At 42.6% G+C, this 19,004-nt stretch overlaps 1 protein-coding gene across 6 annotated transcripts in view; it reads right to left on the bottom strand.

Annotated features, from left to right (window-relative positions):
• FRMPD4 (FERM and PDZ domain containing 4) overlaps positions 1–19,004 on the bottom strand; it is a 688,829-nt gene that overhangs the window by 533,974 nt on the left and 135,851 nt on the right. The window contains exon 1 of one of the 6 annotated variants that reach the window (XM_027054557.2): positions 34–8,423. The exons of the other annotated variants lie outside the window; for them this stretch is intronic. Coding sequence (XP_026910358.2) covers positions 34–65 — 32 coding nt within the window. The 5' untranslated portion in view covers positions 66–8,423. Of the gene's footprint in view, positions 1–33; positions 8,424–19,004 lie in introns of those variants that run through there. 6 annotated transcript variants of the gene reach the window in all.

Here is a 19,004-nt window from a genome sequence, read left to right as displayed (position 1 = left end):
TAAAAACAAAAACACGGAAACATAAACACTCACCTTAGGCAGAGTAAACTCCAAGTTGCAGCCATGTAGAACTCCTAGCCTTCCCTTTTACATAATTATCTTGGATAATCACCCCTCTTCATTAACTCAGTTCCATCTCCCCGGAGGCTCAGGCTTCTCCGGGCCTCTTATTCCTGTTCTTTCTCTTGGAGTCTCAAGGCCTCTTCTCCGAAATCCTTTAAAATCTCTCCCCAGACTCTCTGAAGGTCAGATGGTTGCACAAAGTGTGTGTTCTCCCACCCAGAAGCGTTCACCTGATGGCAGGGCCACTGCAAAGAAAAGATGCCACCCCCGAAATGTTGGAGGATCTGGCCAGTGCGCTTTTAGCTCTCTGAGGGGATTAGGGAAAAGGAAATAGGTTTAAAGTTCCCAGACTTCTGCTCCCCTCCAGGTCTGTTGCTGTATTTAAAGTCTTCAGCATTCGAGTCTAGGATTTCCACTTCTTTTTTTAAAAGGCATTTCTTTTAAAAATTAAATATAAAATCAGTAGCAGTCTGAAAAATCTAAATGATGTGAAACTCAGGCATAAAATTACATTCTTTAAAATAGAATCAATTTGCCTTTAGCTTCTTACAGACAGACTAGTTTCATTTCACGAACGGGGTTACCACACATGGTCAGAGGAGGCAAGGGGGACCCTGGCTTTTGAACCCCCTGTTGTTTGTGTAAAATGATGATAGTTTGGGTCTGCACTGTCCTGTATCTTCTTTAAAGCGTTTTATTGATTTACTTATTTATTTTTTGCATTTGAGTCCCATAGCAACCCTGTCGTAGAAGTAAGGCAGCATGTTTAAAAAAGAGAATTCTTTTATTTTTATGCCACAATCTATTCTCCATGTACTAGAGAGAGATGTGTTTTAAATGTGGGTCAGATAAGGTTATTTGTCTAATTGAAACTCTGCGAAAGCTCTCTATTGCCCTTTGAGCTAAAGTTGTACTCCTACATGACCGAGAAGGGCCTAGGCGCCTTGCCCGTGGGCTCTCTGACCTGCTACTCCTCACCTCGCTTTCTCCCGCTCATCTGCTGCCCCATCCCCGCTCAACACTTCCTGGGCCTCCTGGCCGTTCTTCAAACTCTCCAGGTACCCTTCCACGTTTGGCTCTTCGCAATCGTCGTTGCCTCAGCCTGGAACGCTCTTTCCTCAGATAATTGCCCGAACAGCTTCTTCACCACACCGAGTGTTCGTACTAATATCGCTTTTAGCAAGCCACCCCTGAAAAGCCTACGTAAAATTGTGAGGCCCCCATGCCCCGGATTCCAGGACCTGTTAACTTTTTTTGTTTTTGTTTGCTTCCATAGCACTTATCACCCACTAATGCTTTGTATAATTTGTTTTTATGTGTTCTGTTTCTTATTTCCTCTCCGATGCCCTCTCTGGAATAAAAGCTCCACAAGGGTAGGGATTTGTTTGTTTGTTTGTTTGTTTGTCACACATGGATCCCAAATGCCTAGAATAGCTCCTTGGGAATAGAAGGACCTTAATAAATATGTGTTCAATGAATGCATTTTGGGCTTGTTAGATTCACAGTCAAGCCAGTGCTGGATACCGTTCCCTCTCTGAGCCCATCGCTGGTATTTGTCCACGTCCCCACCACTGCTCGCATCCCCAACACCCTTCTTCCTCCTTTCGATTGCTGACGACGTCAGTGGAGGCCCTCTCGTATTTGTCAGTTATCTTTCCCCTCCACCCTTTCTACCGTTCCCCAAGACAGTGGCCACCAACACCTTCCCTCATCTCTGGGTCAACATCCGGCAGCACGAGACCAGCCCCTGATGGGGAAAGGGAGATAAAGTCATGCCTGTGGAGAATGTGTTTTGAAAAAGCGCTTCCTTCTGAGAACAGTTGGGTTACCCTTCTTGCAAACAGAATGCTATCAATCAAGAATTATTCCTATTATCAAATAGCCAGCTATTCAACGGTGAAAATGACAGGAAACAGGCATTGTGTTTACTTGTAGAGACACAGCCTTCCTTTAAGACATCTGGTCTACCTGGAACAGCTTGCTGCTCGGGCTTCAATCTGTGCCAATTCGTGCACTACGGTTATGAATGGTGCAGACGCCGACTCCACAACCTAACAGCTACCAGGAGAAACAACTGGCTCCTCGAGGTCTTTATACTCCTTGGAAACATTAATTACCTATTATGTTTTCTAACGGAAGGATATCTTTTTTTTAAGGCAAAGAGATTCTCCCTCTCCTTTGTTCTTCATTAACATACAAATGGAAGAATCCGCTCCCCCCTCCAAACATGCTAACACAGCCAGTTTATATCTTTAAGCCCACCTGGCAGAGAGGCAAAGATCTGAGTAGCTGGTCTCTCAGCTCTGTTCCCTCTCTGTGCCAGGTGTGTGTGGCCGAGATTGGGATAGGTTTCTTTATCTAGCGTGAAATGGATCTGCCTAAGACAAACAAAAACCAATGAGTGGCATTTGAGTACATATGTGATTTTCGGAAGTTTTATTTTCAGCCTGGATACTCTCTAAGGCCCCTTCTAGAACTTGTAGAGATTTACTCACTGGAAACTGTATTATCTAGCCTGGAGAATCTATTTAATTTGCTTCACTTGGATCCAAGTGACATTTGGTCATTTCTGAAAACCAAACACACTTTCAAACACTGTTGAATGTATTCGTGAATAAGAGACTCAGGGGCAGCACACCCAGAGCAAGTCATTTAACTTGCTGAGACTCAGTTTCTCCACTTATATAATAGAGATGGTAATACACTCCTACCTTACATAGAATGAGCTCTTGAAGGGGTGCCTGGGTGGCTCAGTCGGCTGAGAGTCCTACTTCGGCTCAGGTCATGATCTCACAGTCCATGAGTTCAAGCCCCACATCGGGCTCTGTGCTGACAGCTCAGAGCCTGGAGCCTGCTTCGGATTCTGTGTCTCCCTCTCTCTCTGCACCTCCCCCTCTCACACTCTGTCTGTCTCTCTCAAAAATAAATAAACATTAAAAATTTTTAAAAAAACAACAACAAAGAATGAGCCCTTGAAGTTGAACACCAATTCAGAGCCATATAGTTGTGAACTGAGCCACATGGATATTAACCTCACAAGGATTTCCACTTCTTCCTCGACTTATGATGGGGTATGCCTAACCCACCAAATATCCTAACTTAGCCAACCTTAAATGTGCTCAGAATATTTACATTAGATGACAGTTGGGCAAAATCATCTCACACGAGGCCTATTTCATACTAAAGTGTTGACTGTCTCATGTAATTTATTGAATACTGTACCAAAACTGACCTGGGTACAGAATGGTGAGGTGTTGACCCTCATGATCTTGTGGCTGGCTGGGAGCCATGGCCCAGTACCACTGCCCGGAATCACAAGAGAGGATCGGAGCACATAGCGCTAGCCCAGGAAAAGATAAAAATTCAACATACAGTTTGTACTGAGTATCACTTCCGTACCATCGTAAAGCTGAAAAATCTCAAGTCAAACCATCCTAAGTCAGGGACCATCTGGACCATTAGGATAAGTTTCAGCTGCTAAGACCACTGCTTTGAAGGTGAAAACCTTTGCTTTGATGGATCATAGGTTGGTTGTTTTGTCTAAAAATCAACCTCATTGTTGCGTCGCCAGTCACCAAAGCCCTGAGCAGTAGCATCCTTTATGCTCTGTGGGCTCAGGGTAAAGAATGAGGAATTTCTTCATCACTAGTAAGGCTCTAACTCAAGCTGATGTCAGGAATTTGCTATTGGGCCAGATGTTCTGTACAGGACGGCAGCTTAGCATTCTTTTGCTGCAAATTCTGAAAGATAGAGCCCCATGCACTTTTCAGGTACATCCTGACCATCTCATCACAGTCTTCAAAACCGAAGTGAGTAAACAAAAGCAATGTATCTATTAACTCAACAAATATTCACGAAACTTCCCCTATGAGGCAGGCACTATTATAGGCAGTGGAGAATACACTGGGCAACAAGTTTCTGCTCTCACAGACTTTACGTTCTAAATGGAAAGACAGATGATAAATAGCAAAATAAGAGAAGAATAGCAGATGGTGATATGCAGAGAATTAAAATCATTTTTTACATGTTTATTTATTTATTTATGTTGAGAGAGAGAGAAGGAGGGGCAGAGAGAGAGGGAGAGAACCCCAAGCAAGCTCCACTCTGTCAGCACAGAGCTGGACGGGGGGCTCGAACTCACGAACCATGAGATCATGACCTGAGCTCAAATCAAGAGTTGGATGCTTAACCAACTGAGCCACCCAGGCACCTCCAGAGAATTAAAGTTATTTCTATTGAAAGGGAGTGACTAGGTGACTAAGGTCCGATGGTCAAGGAACACCTCTCTATGTAGGTGACATAATGTTTATTGATTTTTGAGAGAGAGACAGAGACAGAGCACAAGAGGAGGAGGGACAGTGAGAGAGGGAGACACAGAATTTGAAGCAGGCTCCAGGCTCTGAGCTGTCTGCACAGAGCCCGACGTGGGGCTCAAACCCACGAACCGCAAGATCACGAACTGAGCTGAAGTCAGACATTTAAGCAACTGAGCACCCAGGTGCCCCTAAAGATTCTTTTTTAAGTTTATTTATTGAGTTTGAGGGAGAGAGAGGGAGAGGAAGAGGGAGAGCGGCAGAGAGAGAGAAGGAGAATCCCAAGCAGGCTCTGCACTGTCAGCATGCAGCCCAAGAAAGGGCTCAAATCCACAAACCATGAGATCATGACCTGAGTAGAAATCAAGAGTCAGATGCTTAACCGAATGAGCCACCCAGGTGCGCCAGTTACACCCAATTTTTAAGTAATCTCTACACCCAATGTGGGACTCAAACTCATATCCCCAAGGTGAAGAGTCACATGCTCCACCGACCGAGGAGCCAGGTTCCCCTGTATGTGGGTGACATTTAAAATGAGGTATGATGGGGCAACTGGGTGGCTCAGTCAGTTAAGTGTCTCTTGATTTTGGCTTAGGTCATGATCTCACAGTTTGTGGGTTTAAGCCCCATATCAGGTTCTGCACTGACAGCACAGCACCTGCTTCAGATTCTCTGCTCTCCCTCTATTCTCTGCCCCTCTTCATTCATACTCTCTCTTTCTCAAAATAAACACAGTTTAAAAAAATAAAAATAAATAAAATGAGATATGATGAACAGGACGGAGACTGCCACTCGACATTCATGTGGAAACGCATTCCACACAGGACGGTCAGTGAGGGAAAACAGTAACAGAGTCCCTGAGTCAGGAACTGTTGTATGTTTGAAGAATCAGAAGTGAGCCAGTGTGCCTGAAGGATGCGGTGTGAAATGGACGGAGAGTGGGTGAATTTGTCTGGGTAGGCAGGGGCATAATCACGTGCGGCACAACAGGCCACGGGAAGTCATTGGCCTTTTACTGTGGGATGGGGATCCATTAGAGGGTTTTCAGCATGAAGTGGCAAAATCGGATTTATACTCTGAATAACCATTCCTTTTTAAAAAAAAATCTTAGCCCAATGCAGGGCTCGAACCCACAAAGCTGCCAAATCATGACTTGAGCCGAAACCAAGAATTGGGACGCTCAGCTGACTGAGCCACCCCAGCACCCCTATCCCATCCTTTAAACAAGTCTCTCAATACCTACCCCCAGTCGCTTTCAGCCAAGTCTCATTCTTCTGCTTGTCCTTACGGGAAAGTTCTCGAAAAAACGGTCTCTGTGTGCTCTCACTACATCCTGAATCTACTCCACCTGCATTTTCTCATCACTCTTACCATCACCAGTTCACTGAAACGATTCTTCTTGAGATAACCAGGGCCATCGTGGAGCTCGGTCCAACGACTCATGGTTTAGTGCTAGTAGTTGACCCAGCTGACCATTCCCTCTTTCGTGAAACATGTTCTTCACTTGGCTTGGCAGACATCACACTTTGATGGTTTTCTTCCTTCCTTGCTGCTTGCTCCTTCTCAGTATCTTTTGTTACTCTTCTGTCCCTGCGCTCCATCTTGCCAAACTCTAAACATTGCAATGTCCCAGGATTTAGCCCTAGACCTTCTTTCCTCTGAATGTCTATACCTACTTCCTAGGTAATCACATTGAGTTTTATGATGTCTTATATGCTGACAAGCCCCACATTTTCATCTCTGGCCCCTATCCCTCAAGTCCAGACCACCTACTTAACATCTCCATCCGATGTCTACTTGGCACCTCGAACTTCACATATCTGAAAACTAATTCCCATAGGGGAGACTCCTCCCTACAGTCATTTCCATCTTCACTAATGTCAACTCTACTTTTCTAGTTGCTTACTTCCAAAATCGTGGCACCACCTTTGCCTTTTTTCCCCCTCTTAAACTTCACGTCAAACCCATCATCACATCTTTCAATTCTACCTTCAAAAAGATCCACACTATATACACATCTCACCAATTCAACCACAACCACTTAAGTCCAAGCCACCATCACTCTCCCGGATAATTGCAGTGGCCTGCCAAGTGGTTTCCTTGCTCCCCCAAGAGCCCCTACACCCCATAACTAGCAGGCTTCTCTCAAAACAGTAGGCAGATCATGCCATTTCTCTGCTTATAACCTCCCATAGCTTCCCCTTCTCACTCACGAGGGCATAGGTGACATGGTTCCTCGCTCCTTTCTGATTTCATAAACTGTCCCTCTTGGGACGCCTGGGTGGCTCAGTCGGTTAAGTGTTGAACTCTTGATTTCGGCTCAGGTCATGATCTCTGGTCTGTGATATCGAGCCCTCATCAGGCTTTGTGCTGACAGCACGGAACCTGCTTGGGATTCTCTCTCTCTCCTCTCTCTCTGCCCCTCCCTCTGCTCGCATGTATCTCTCTCTCCCTCTCTTGCTCTCAACATAAGCATTTAAAAAACGAAACAAAACAAAATCACAAAAACTGTCCCTCTTTCCCTCGCTCATACCAACCACTTAGTTGCTACACTAGTTGGCCATGAGGCATTTGCACGTGTTCTCTCTGCCAGGAAAGTTCTTCTCCCAGATATCAGAGAGGCCTTTCTCTTGTAACATGCCATTTCAAATAGAGATACCTTCCACACTCCTTATTCCTCTTTATTTTTTTCCATAGTGCTTCCATACTCTAGGATAATTTTAATTTGTTTTTAATTTCCTATTTCCCCTATCAGAATGTAAGCTCCATAAAGGTGGCAAAGGGAATCAACATACATTGTTGGATGAATGAATGAAGGAATGAATGAATGAACTATGTTCCATAGAGATAAAGTGAATTATTTAGAGTCCTACATATAGTGAGTAGTAGAGTGAAGATCAGAAGAACCCAGTGTGCTTTGTACTATCCCATCTAATACTTCTCATATCTCAACTAGTGCATAATGGATAGTGGATTGTTAGGGAGAGAAGTGGCAACTGGGGGTGAAGAAGGAGTGCTTCCCAAAGGTGGTAATAGTGTGCCTTGAAAGGTACATGAAATTTAGTTACCCTAAAGGTAGCGATGTGGGTACAGAGGGCTCTCACGGTGGAGGGCACAACATCATAAAACAGAGGTATGAAACAGTGTTGTAAATACAGGAGGCGTGGTCAGTTTGATGTTGCTTGATTCTACAGTGAGATAAAGGGAGAGGGAGAGATAAAGCTTAAGAAGCAGGCAGGGGTCAGGTACATGGACTGTACCTTATGGTCAGTGGGCTTCCAACTTTAATAGCAAAGTATTTTGTCCCGAAGCAATTATTTTCAAGAACCTCAATGCAGAAAGCAAATACAGAGTGGGATTTTCTTGTTTGAAGTGGTAATGTAGACCCCAGCACAAATAGCATCCCCTTTGCCTTCTTACTGCTTTCCAACCAAGGCATTCCCATGGGCTCCATATGAACCCATGTGAGAACCATGGTGCCAGTGATACGAGTCACTGACTGGCATGAAGCAGATGATCTGGTCAGAGAGTTACTGTAGTTGGATCCTTCTTAAGATGGTGAGAAGAATGGACATAAGAAGGTCAGTTAAGAGAATATACAAGGAGTCTATGGCACAAAGGATGGAGAAGTCTGTTGGGGAAAACAATCCCAGGACTACATATGTGATTGTATATGGGAGTAGCAAGTGGGAGAGGGTCGAGGAACTCTCCAGGTGTCTAACCTGGATGCTTGTGCCACTGGAGATGCTCCCGAGACCAGGGGTGCTTCAGAAACAGCTTTAAGGGAAAGACAGGAAGTTTGCTTTGTGACGTGTTGCTGAATTTGAATGGGTGATGTCCACAGGATGTTATGTGTACGTGTCTAAACCTAAAGGGAAGTTGTGATATGTCAGTGAGCTGTCAAACGTTTTCACAATGGGTATGAATAATGAAGCCACATTCTCAGAGATGAACTAGGCACCTAAAGACAGCAGGATGCTTGGGAAGGGGGTGGGGGGACATGAATGAAATGAGTGAAGGAGATGAAGAGATACAAACTTCTGTTATCGCATAAATAAGTCATGGAGATGACAATACATTTTTAACTTTGTACCTTGCATGTAAATCTTAGTATTCTACAAGGGTGAGGGATGAGGCTAGAGGTTGGAAGCCAAGACAAGCTGGGATCATGACCTCAGCTGAAATCAAGAGTCAGATGCTTAACCAACTGAGCCACCAGGCCCCCCCTTAACATTATTATACGTGGGGTGCCTGGCTGGCTCAGTCCATAGAGCGTGTGACTCTTGACCTCAGCGTTATGAGTTCAAGCCCAACGTTGGATGTAGAGATTACGTAATAAAAAAGATGATTATGCTTATTAGTGATAAGGACAAGAATCATGCTGTACATTTGTAAGTTTTTGTTTTTCTAAATGCTTTTGTTACATTAGTCTTTAAAATAGCCCTACAAGTTACACAAGAAAGTTATTATTATTCTATTTTAGTTATGACAAAAGGTGAGACCAGAAAAGCTCAGTGATGATAATAATTTCTACAAAGTATGAGGATTATTATAAGAAGCATTGGTTCCTGAGGATAAGTTAATACCAGTAGGATAGCATTTTTTCCTTTCTTTTTTTTTTTAGAGACAGAAAGAGAGAGCACAAGCGGGGGAAGGGCAGAAGGAGAGAGAATCTTAAGCACACTCCACACCCAGCACTGAGCTAGGGGCTTGATCCCATGACTGTGAGATCATGACCTGAGCTGAAATCAAGAATGTGATGCCTAACCAACTGAGCCCCACAGGCACCTCAGTACAATAGCTTTTAAATCAAGACTTATGGAACAAAAAGCTCTCAAGTTCTATCAGTATAATTCATTTTTTCCCTCTTTTGTTTTATTCTCTCACATCAGACTCAAAAAGTAAAGGTGTCACATGAGGCATTAGAAAAGACAACAGACGAGGCACTAAGATTTCTTGGTTCCATTCCCAAGTGTGTAAATACAAGTGACCCTTGAGATACTATTTAACTTTTCTTGGTGTTAATTTCCTCATCTGTCAACTTTGCGGGTTAGAATAAATTTAGAAGATATTTTGAGATCCCACGTATTTTGGTAACTGTGTAATCAAGAAAAGATAGTGCAGCCCTGTGTTCATCGCAGCATTATTTATAATAGCCAAGACATGGAAACAACCTAAGGGTCCACTGACGGATGAATGGATAAATAAAATGTGGTGCACATATATATGGAATGCAATATTCTTCAGTCATAAAAAGAAGGAAATCCTGCCATTTACTACAACCTGGATGGATCTTGAAGGCATTATGGTACGTGAAGTAATTCAAACAGAGCAAGACAAGTACTCTATGATCTCACCTATATGTGGGACTAAAACAAACAAACAAACAAACTGAACTAAGTCATAGATAGAGAGAAGAGATTAGCAGTTGTGGCTGGCGTCAGCGGTGGGTGAAATGGGTGAAGGGCATTAGAAGGTACACACTTCCAGTTATGAGATAAGTAAGTTCTGAGAATATAATGTGTAACACGATCACTACAGTTAATACTGTAATGTATATTTGAAAGTTATGAAAAGGGTAGATCCTAAAAGTTCTCATCACACAAAAAAGTCTATATGATGCAAGTCTATATGATGATAGACTTATTAAGTTATCTAACTCCTAACTAAACTTATTGTATCCAATGACTAAGTTAACTAAATTTATTATAGTGATCATTTCACAATATATACATGTATCAACTCATGACATTGTACCTTTAAAACTAATACAATGTTACAGGTCAATTACATCTCAATTTTTTTAAGATACAAATTTTTAAAAATAAAATTTTTAAAAAGGCTAGGTTCTACAGGAACAAATTCAAGATCAGATTTTTACCAGTCATTTATGTATCAATAAAATAGGAAATTATTAGTCTACCCTCCTTTTAGCTGAACTTTATTCAAGGATAAGAACCACATTTGCTAAATGTACCTTCCACTAGGCCATATTAGGTCACCTAATTTCCTTTATATCTTTATCCCCACCCTCTCTCACCGTTCTGCTCAGGCATATGCCACAAGTCTGTCAATGTGGCAAGGATTATAATTACTGCTTTCCCACGAATCTCCTCGTGTCTGATGAGGCATGGAAAGAAAAGGAGGGAGGAGGTCATTTAAAAGATTCTGCTGGTGTACAATTTTCCGCATATAAATTCTTACTGTGATATACCCTGTAACAATATTTTGAATTCCTATGCAACAGCGTATAAAAAGAAAACCATAAAGGTTCGTGTTGTCTGAGACATATTTTAATATTTCAGACTCATTTCAAACCTCTCAGATCCAGACTCACTTTTATGCTGTCTTTCTAACATAATGTTCCTACATCTTAGCCTCCGACTAGACAAAAACGAATCAAATCACTTTGAATAACAGCACTTCCGCTTGAAGGGTAAATTGCTCTAATCCTGAAGGCTATTATAAGCGTGAACTTTAAGGAAGATGTATGCGCAAAAATGGCTGAGCTGAGACCAGTTATTTCAGGTTTTTGAATTCTCATGCATGTATTGATTCCTTATTAATTCATTCAATTAATATTTATTGAACACCTCCCACATGCCACCTACTACATACCAGGCACTGTAGGGAGGAAGTCAGAGGAACTAAGACCTGATTCCCGTCTTCAAGGGCTGTGGTAGACACGGTTGCCTACTCCACGGGCAAGTTCTCTTTTCATATGGAAATGAAATCCATCTTAGGGCCACAGGAGGGCCCACCTCTGAACCCGTAAGCCCTCTAGCCCCACAGTGCTTCCAGTCTCCCAATGAGGTCTGCGAGCCTTGAGCCGAATGCATGCCTAACTGATTCAGGAGTTAACACTGGTTGTGGGAGAAGGAGGCCGAATTTCGCAAATACCTATAGTGTTTAGATACAATAAGGCAATTATCTAAATAACTAGAAGAGAGAGCATTATGGTATCCCACATTGGTATAATGCTTTCCAATCTAAAAAAGGTTTCTGGAGAGAGGGAAGGGAAAATAAATAAACAAACAAACAAATAAATAAATAAATAAAGTTTCTGTACATATCATCTCAGGTTTTACAACAATCCTGTGAGGCAGGGATTATTACCTCCAATCTGTAAATGATAATACTGGGGTTCTACGTGGTTGAGCCACTTGCTAGAGATCGTGTGGCCAGCAAACTAACCAGCAGCGGCCTGCAAACAGATGTATCCCAATTTCGAGGGTCTGGAGCTTTCAGCCGGCCTGGAGCCACTTCAGTCAGCACAATGGCCATGGGGCCTGAGGAACCCCTGGGAGCAGGGAGGGAAGAGGGGAGAGAGGCGTAGACAATGTTGAGAGGGGGAAACTTATCAGGTGGTGAAACAAGGTGACCCTCCTAAAGAAGCGATGCCTTTTGAGCTGGGCCTTAAAGGATGGATGGGAATTCAGGAAAATGTCAGAGGAAAGACTACTCCACAGAAAGAGAATGTCACAAAGATGAAAAAAGGAAGATGCAGAATATACTGAACAAGACGGGGGGGCGGGGAGAGAGAGGAGAGAACGAGAGGGAGAGCGAGGGAAACAAAAGGTATTATGGACACAAGAATTCTGAAACCAGGTCTTCAATTTCATGCCAAAGAGTGTATTTCAGTAGGCAATGGGGCTCCATCAGCAATGCTAGAAGAGAGACTGTAGGGACGGTCACAACAGAAGACTGAGCTCTTCTAACACAGCTCTGGGTACATGATGGAGAAAAGAGAGCCCAGACAGCAGGAGCCAGGAAGGGTGATGTGACAACAGAGTGTGTGATGGGCATCCACAGTGGAAGAGATGATGGAGTTGGGATGATGGCTGGACTTGCCTACTGGGTGTGAGAGATGGTGTGGAAGGGAGAAACCAAATGAGACTTCAAAGAATTCAATAGAAGCAGGTTCAGGGAAATGGCAGAGATATTGGTCCACGTGCACAAACGTGGAACCTCTCTCTCACACTGCTCAAAGTCACCACCAAAATTTTGGACCCATCCTTAGCTGTGTGCCTGGCTGTGAGACACTAAAATCTACCTCTCACACATTATCCTTCATCGCAGGAGGACAGAGGGAGATCCGTGACCTCATTCTTCCTGATGCCCAAGCTTTGTCTCTAATCAAGACATGTGATCTTCTCCGCTCTATGGCTTTCTGTTACAGTTATTATTATGTTATTCCTTGTGGCTTTCCTCGGGATCCTCACCATCAATCGTCAGACAGATGTCCTTCTCTATGGTTCTTCCTGTGTCCTGCTGTGTCAGTGGCTAGTGATAAGCAGTGGCTAAGTTGTCAGCTCCCTAATTACAGGACAGTCTAATTACAGACATGTTACACTTGCAAGGTATTATTACTGAGGCCTTGTCTGTCATCACCCAGAAGTAATCTAGCAAAATGTCATTGCAATTGTTAGGGAACTCGTATGCGGAATGATGCGAATTCGCCCATGCATGCTTGGTCTTGGGAAAGCCCTTGGATTCTGGGGAGGGGTCAGCTGAGAGGGGTGGAGTAAAATACTAGGTAAGAGGGGAGAGCTGAGAGAACAGAAGTGTGGGAAATGGAGACGGGCCACCAAGCTAGATTCTTCAGGGCCGTTTGGTGTGGCATGGTGGTTTTCCGGGCCCCTCACCCTACTCAGCCCTGGCCCTCCTCACCCTGAGAAAACTTTGTGCCTGTTCGTTTAAGCTTAGTAACATTTGTATTCTTGTTATGAGAGGCTATCAATGGTGGCAAGTGGGAAGTTCGTCTCAGGGTTATTCTACTCAGGGTTATTCGAAGGGACACAAGGACGTAAATCTATTCCTGTGAAGGACTTCACCTATGGAGGGATATATTGGATCTCTTCCAGAAAAGAGATAGGAAACACAGCTTCTACCCACCTGATCCCAACGTGCTTGCCAGGAAGGCTCCAGAAAGGAACCAGGGGTAGAAGAATTCAGAGAAGGGAGACCAGGGAGGGAAAACCTCCCAAGTACCTACCAGAGGCTGACTGCCAAGCCGGAAAGATTCCTCAGTGAGAAAAGTAATGGGCACTGTCCTCTGGACTTCCTATATATTTGAGATTAGCCAATAACGAGATGACTTTCTTTCTGATAATACCCCTGGAAAGCCTTCCAGATATGATTTCTTTCCAGTGTTGTAAAACCTAGGGATATCCTTCTAACTCCAGATGTCTGACAGCTCAGGATGACTAGACTCCAGGAGAATCTTCTGGAAAATTGGCATGACCTACACTGGCACACAAACAAAAGCTATGGCCATATGTCAGGATGTTAACACAGTGGAGGAGAGATCTGGATCCTCAGTATGGACTCACTGTAAGAGCTGACATAGCTTTTATAAAGGCCCTATGGCCCCAACTATGCTCTCAGTATCGCTGACCCATCATTTACACGATGATTTAGGAAGCCAGCTAGGCTGTGGGACTGTTCCGGCAGGTCACTGTGTCTTGACAGAAATGAGGGTGAAAAGGTTTTCAGCTGATTTGTTTTCAGCTGGAAAACAAACTATGCAACGCAGAAATTACTGGAGCAGTGGGTTTTGACAGTAAAGAGCATTCACTGATTCGTTGATTCACTCATTCTTTCATTCAATAAATATTTATTGACCAATTACCGCATGGAAGGCACTGTATAAGACTCTCTGGTTCTAACTGTGACCTATAAATAGATGCAGCTTCTAGGACCTTGACCCTCTAGGAGATGCTCTGCTTTGGGGCTCCATCACTGCCACCACAACCACCCCACACTGTATCGAGAATATTGAAATGCTGGGCGCCTGGGTGGCTCAGTCGGTTAAGCATCCAACTCTTGATTTTGGTTCAGGTCATGATCTCACGGTTCATGGGATTGAACCCCACGTCAGGCACTGTGCTGACGGTGCAGAGCCTGCTTGGGATTCTCTCTCTCCCTCTCTTTCTGCCCTTCCTTGTGCTCTCTCTCTCAAAATAAATAAGTAAATAATCAGCTAACTAAAAACAAAAGATTAAAATGCACCCTCATCACACAATAAATAGACATTGCCATACAATTCTTGAAAGGATTTTCAAAATATTTATATTGAATTTTATTCAGAATAAAACATTCAATTTGTTACTGTGATTTAAGTTATATATATATATATATATATATATATATATATATATATATATATATATATATAGGCCCTTGGTATTTGGTCACATGTAATAGATCTGGCAACCCCAATGGGCTCTCCTGTCATGGAATGTACCTTTTAGTGTGATAGAGAAAATACTTAATTATCCAATATTGTATATATTTTCAAATACAATATTAGTGAGGAAGAGAATGCACAGAATGTTCAGTGAGCATTGAACTCAGGACCTAACTTTGTCTTGGGAGGAGGAGGGTGTTAGGGCAAGTTTTCCTGAAGTAAATGATACGTTCTGAGCATTGAAGGATAAGTAGAAATTAGAGGAAGAGGGAGCCTGGGTGGCTCAGCCAGTTAAGCAGCCGACTCTTGACTTTGGCTCAGGTAATCATCTCACAGTTCCTGAGATCGAGCCCTGTGCTGGGCTCTGCACTGACAGTGAGGGGCCTGTTCAGGATTTTCTCTCCCCTTCTCTACCCCTCCACCACTCACGCACCTGCTCTCTCTCTCTCTCAAAATAAATAAACTACAAAAAACAAAAACAAAAAGAAAAAACCTTCAGAATGTTCATGTAATTGTTTGCTCAACTCTTCCCTTTTCCTTCTGGGCAGCTAGACTATATTTCCCAGCATCCCTCACCATTGGGTATAGCCACATGAGCGATTTAAGGCCATGAAATATTAGTGGAGGTGTCAGCTCGACCTATAAAAACCTCCTATGTGAAGTTTTGCATCCTCTCTTTCCCCATGAACTGGCTGAAGACAGAGAACCCCAAGGGCCCGCAGAAAAAACGGAGCCATAAGATGGAAAGATTGTGGCTCTCCAAGTGACTATATGGAGCCCTCACCAACCCACTTTGTACTAGTACACAAAGGAACAACTGTTGTATTAGATTTTTGTAACATTTAGATTGGTTGTTATAGCAGTTAGCCTACCCTTCCTAGTACATTGCAAAGGGGGGGGGAGGTCTTATATACCCATCAAATCTATAGGGAGGGTAATAAAATATACTGTTATAAAATAAAATAAAAAACCTGGAGCCCAAATACCTGTGTTTGAATCTGACTCCTGCTATTTTCTAGCTGTGAGACTTTAGGCAAATTTCCTTAAATGTTGGCCTCAGTTTCCTCGTACATAAAATTGAGGTAATAATTATCCTTATCTCCTGAGCGTGTTGTGAGATGTAATACATGGAAATTGCCTAGAACAATGTCTCTCAAGGCATGAGTGTCGATAACAGCTATTCTGAGGCTGACACTTGAACATTCTGACGATGCACATGCTGAGATGTGCAGAAGAAGGCTGCTAGTGTTACAAGACCAGGCTTTGTCATCAAGCCCGGATCTTCCCCAGGACCCTTCCTTCATCAATCTCTGTCACCCAGAGGAGAGTAACCTTGAAGAATCCCTACACCACAAGAATGGGATATTTTGTGAGGTTTGGATAGGATGGTATTGCCTAGGGAACCAAGCACACCGTTTGCTTCATTTTGTGTCCGCTGGAGAGGGACCCCCAATGTATGCACTCTCTGAGGGATTCTCCTGAGGGTCCCCCATCACCCAGCAGAAGAGCTTGGGAGGAGGAGAGAAAGTTAGAATGGGCATGGGTCACCTTACACAAAGTGGTTCTCCAACAATTTCATTTCATTAAAAATAATAGAAAAGGGGCACCAGGGTGGCTCAGTCCGTTAACCGTCCGACTTCAGCTCAGGTCATGATCTCACGGTTTGTGAGTTCGAGCCCCGTGTCGGACTCTGCGCTGACAGCTCAGAGCCTGGAGCCTGCTTTGGATTCTATATCTCCCTCTCTCTCTCTGCCCCATCCTCGCTCACAACTCTCTCTCTCTCAAAATAATAAACATGAAAAAAATACTAGACCTCAAAAAAATTTTTTTTGCCTGAGAAATACCTATTGATATTTACTATGCTAGAAATTAGAACTGAAAATGTTTATTTACGAGTTATTTAAAAATAAGAAGAAACCTTTACATGTTAACATAAAGTAACAAAGTAACATTTTTAATGAAAAATAGCTATATTTTCAAAATAAAAAATTAATAAGTAGACTAGCACTGTTTTACATTTTGAAATCTCTTTGAGATCTAGCTTAAAGAGGACAGCTGTATTCTCATATTTGCTTCTGCACTCAATCTGTTGAGACATCGTTTGCCATCATTCTTTAGGCTCCAGAAAATTCCACCAGGCATTCATGACAGAATGACACTGAAAAGAGCAAAGTCTTAATATTATTGTAAAAGTAATTTTGACCCTGTGCCTCACCATCAAATGAGTTTTAAGGACCCTCAGGATCCCAGAACACATTTCAAATGGAAGTGCTGGACCATGCCACAGCGCCCAGTGCTTGCTCACTTCTAAATGGTTCTCTGTATTGGACGACACTTGTAGTATTAATGGCCTGTGTTTTATTTTGAGTGATCATACCTTATTGTATCCTGAGGTAGATGTGGTATACGCATTATCTTAATGTGTTTTATTAAAAAAATTTTTTTAGTGTTTATTTTTGAGAGAGACAGAGCACGAGCAGGGGAGGGGCAGAGAGAGAGGGAGATGCAGAATCCGAAGCAGGCTCCAGGCTCTGAGCTATTAGCACAGAGCCCGACGCGGGGCTTGAACTTGTGAACTGTGAGATCATGACCTGAACCAAAGTCAGATGCTTAACCAACTGAGACACCCAGGCATCCCGCATTATCTTCATTTGAAGAAGAAACATGCATGAAGAGTTTACTGGTTTCACCCAAGGTCATAGAATAAATTTTTCTGGAATCCCAGTCTTGGGTTTCCTTCTACCCAATCAAAATTCTTACTTGGCCCAGATACTATACTGAAATATCTATGTGCTCCACTATTAATTTAATGAAAACAGATAATCTGAATATAGCAGACCTTCCACAAGTGACCTCAGCTCTCGTCCAATCCCACCTTGAGGCCATACTCAGCATTTTCTATGCATCCTAACACAGATTCAACTCCATGACTCAATAACCAACAGACAAATATTTTATGAGAATTCTCAAGGGAGAGGGATGGAGAAAAATGACTCATACTACACACTATTTACGAGAAAGTATGTTAATTTCCCTAACTGAAATTTCCACCATCTTGTTCCCCATTTCTGGTCACTCCATCTCTCCTTTCTATCTTCTCACAGAGTCACTTAGAATCCCACTTTATTATGGAGGAAAATGTAGCTATCACCCTTAGTTTATAACTCCCACTCTACAAAAGAAACTTCAGAGATCGGTCACTCTTACTGTTCCTTTGAATGCCCCTCAGAGAGCACAATTCATTTGGCCATGCCTGGAATAACTGATTAAGAAAAACGTGATTACAAAATTTCTTTACTTCTGTCTTTCATTTCTGCTCAATAGCATAGAACTGACCTCAGCCTCAGAGAACTTGAGGCAATCTCAAAGTCATTGTCTGATTTATACACCTGTGACTATGATAGCACATCCTGCTCCTACAGATACATTTATACATCTTATACATAAAGAGAGCCTGTGAATTTCTCCACACATAGCAATGCAGTTTGAAAGGTTGAGTTTATGCTGTCATTAAAACCTATATTCTCTTGTATATATTATATCAAGGCAATAGAGACAAGCTCAATATATCCCTGTTTCACCTTCATATGTTTGGGCAAATTCTCACATCATTACTCTGTCTTCTCTTCTCCAGGCTAAATAAGCCTATCATCTTCCTTAATTTGAAACTCACGTTTTAATTTCTTTCATCTTTTCCTTAGCTTTCCATAGACTCCCTCCAATTCTTCCATCTTCTCTTTTAAATGTGCAGGCCCAAATTGTACCCAGCCTCTAATAAGTTTGATTTTTAACCATGTAACACACAGCTCATGTGACTATAATAATTCATAATTGTTTTCATTTTGTACTGATGATATCAGTCATCAGTAACATGTTAATTTTAAGATTAAACTGACAATTCCTCTCTTATATCACAGTGAACTAGCTACTAAAATTGGAAGAAGGCAAAGAAATAGACATAGGGTCTTAAAGAAATTATTCTTTTATATTATTACTCAACGAGCAATCGCAAATACATATACCACACTGAACTTTTTATAGTAGAAACTTCGGAAACTATGTGTGACTCCACTCAAATCTCCCTTGAAAGTATAGGATCAAGTGTTTATTTTTATAATCTGTGGCCCCAATCCTAGACACAGGGTGGTGGACCAATGATGACCACTGAGCCTAAGGTCAACCACCAAAGATTAGCCAAATTCTGCCACTTGAGAATTTGAACTCAGAGTCACAAAACTGCAGTCAGCCAATGGAGGGTCATAGAGCTGTAAGGTCATGTAACTTGGGCCCTTTTGAGCCCTTTATAAATGGTCAACATTGTTGGAGAGCAGAGACCAAGAGAAGCAGAAGTGGAAGAGATCCTATAATCTTGAACAAAGTATTCAAGAGGGACAGAGTCAGTCAGTCCTAGGACCTTCCCTTCTCCCATTCTCCGGAAG

Source organism: Acinonyx jubatus, chromosome X (assembly GCF_027475565.1).
Source record: "Acinonyx jubatus isolate Ajub_Pintada_27869175 chromosome X, VMU_Ajub_asm_v1.0, whole genome shotgun sequence".
NCBI classification, from domain to species: Eukaryota; Metazoa; Chordata; class Mammalia; order Carnivora; family Felidae; genus Acinonyx; species Acinonyx jubatus.
This window is presented reverse-complemented; position numbering and strand designations above follow the sequence as displayed.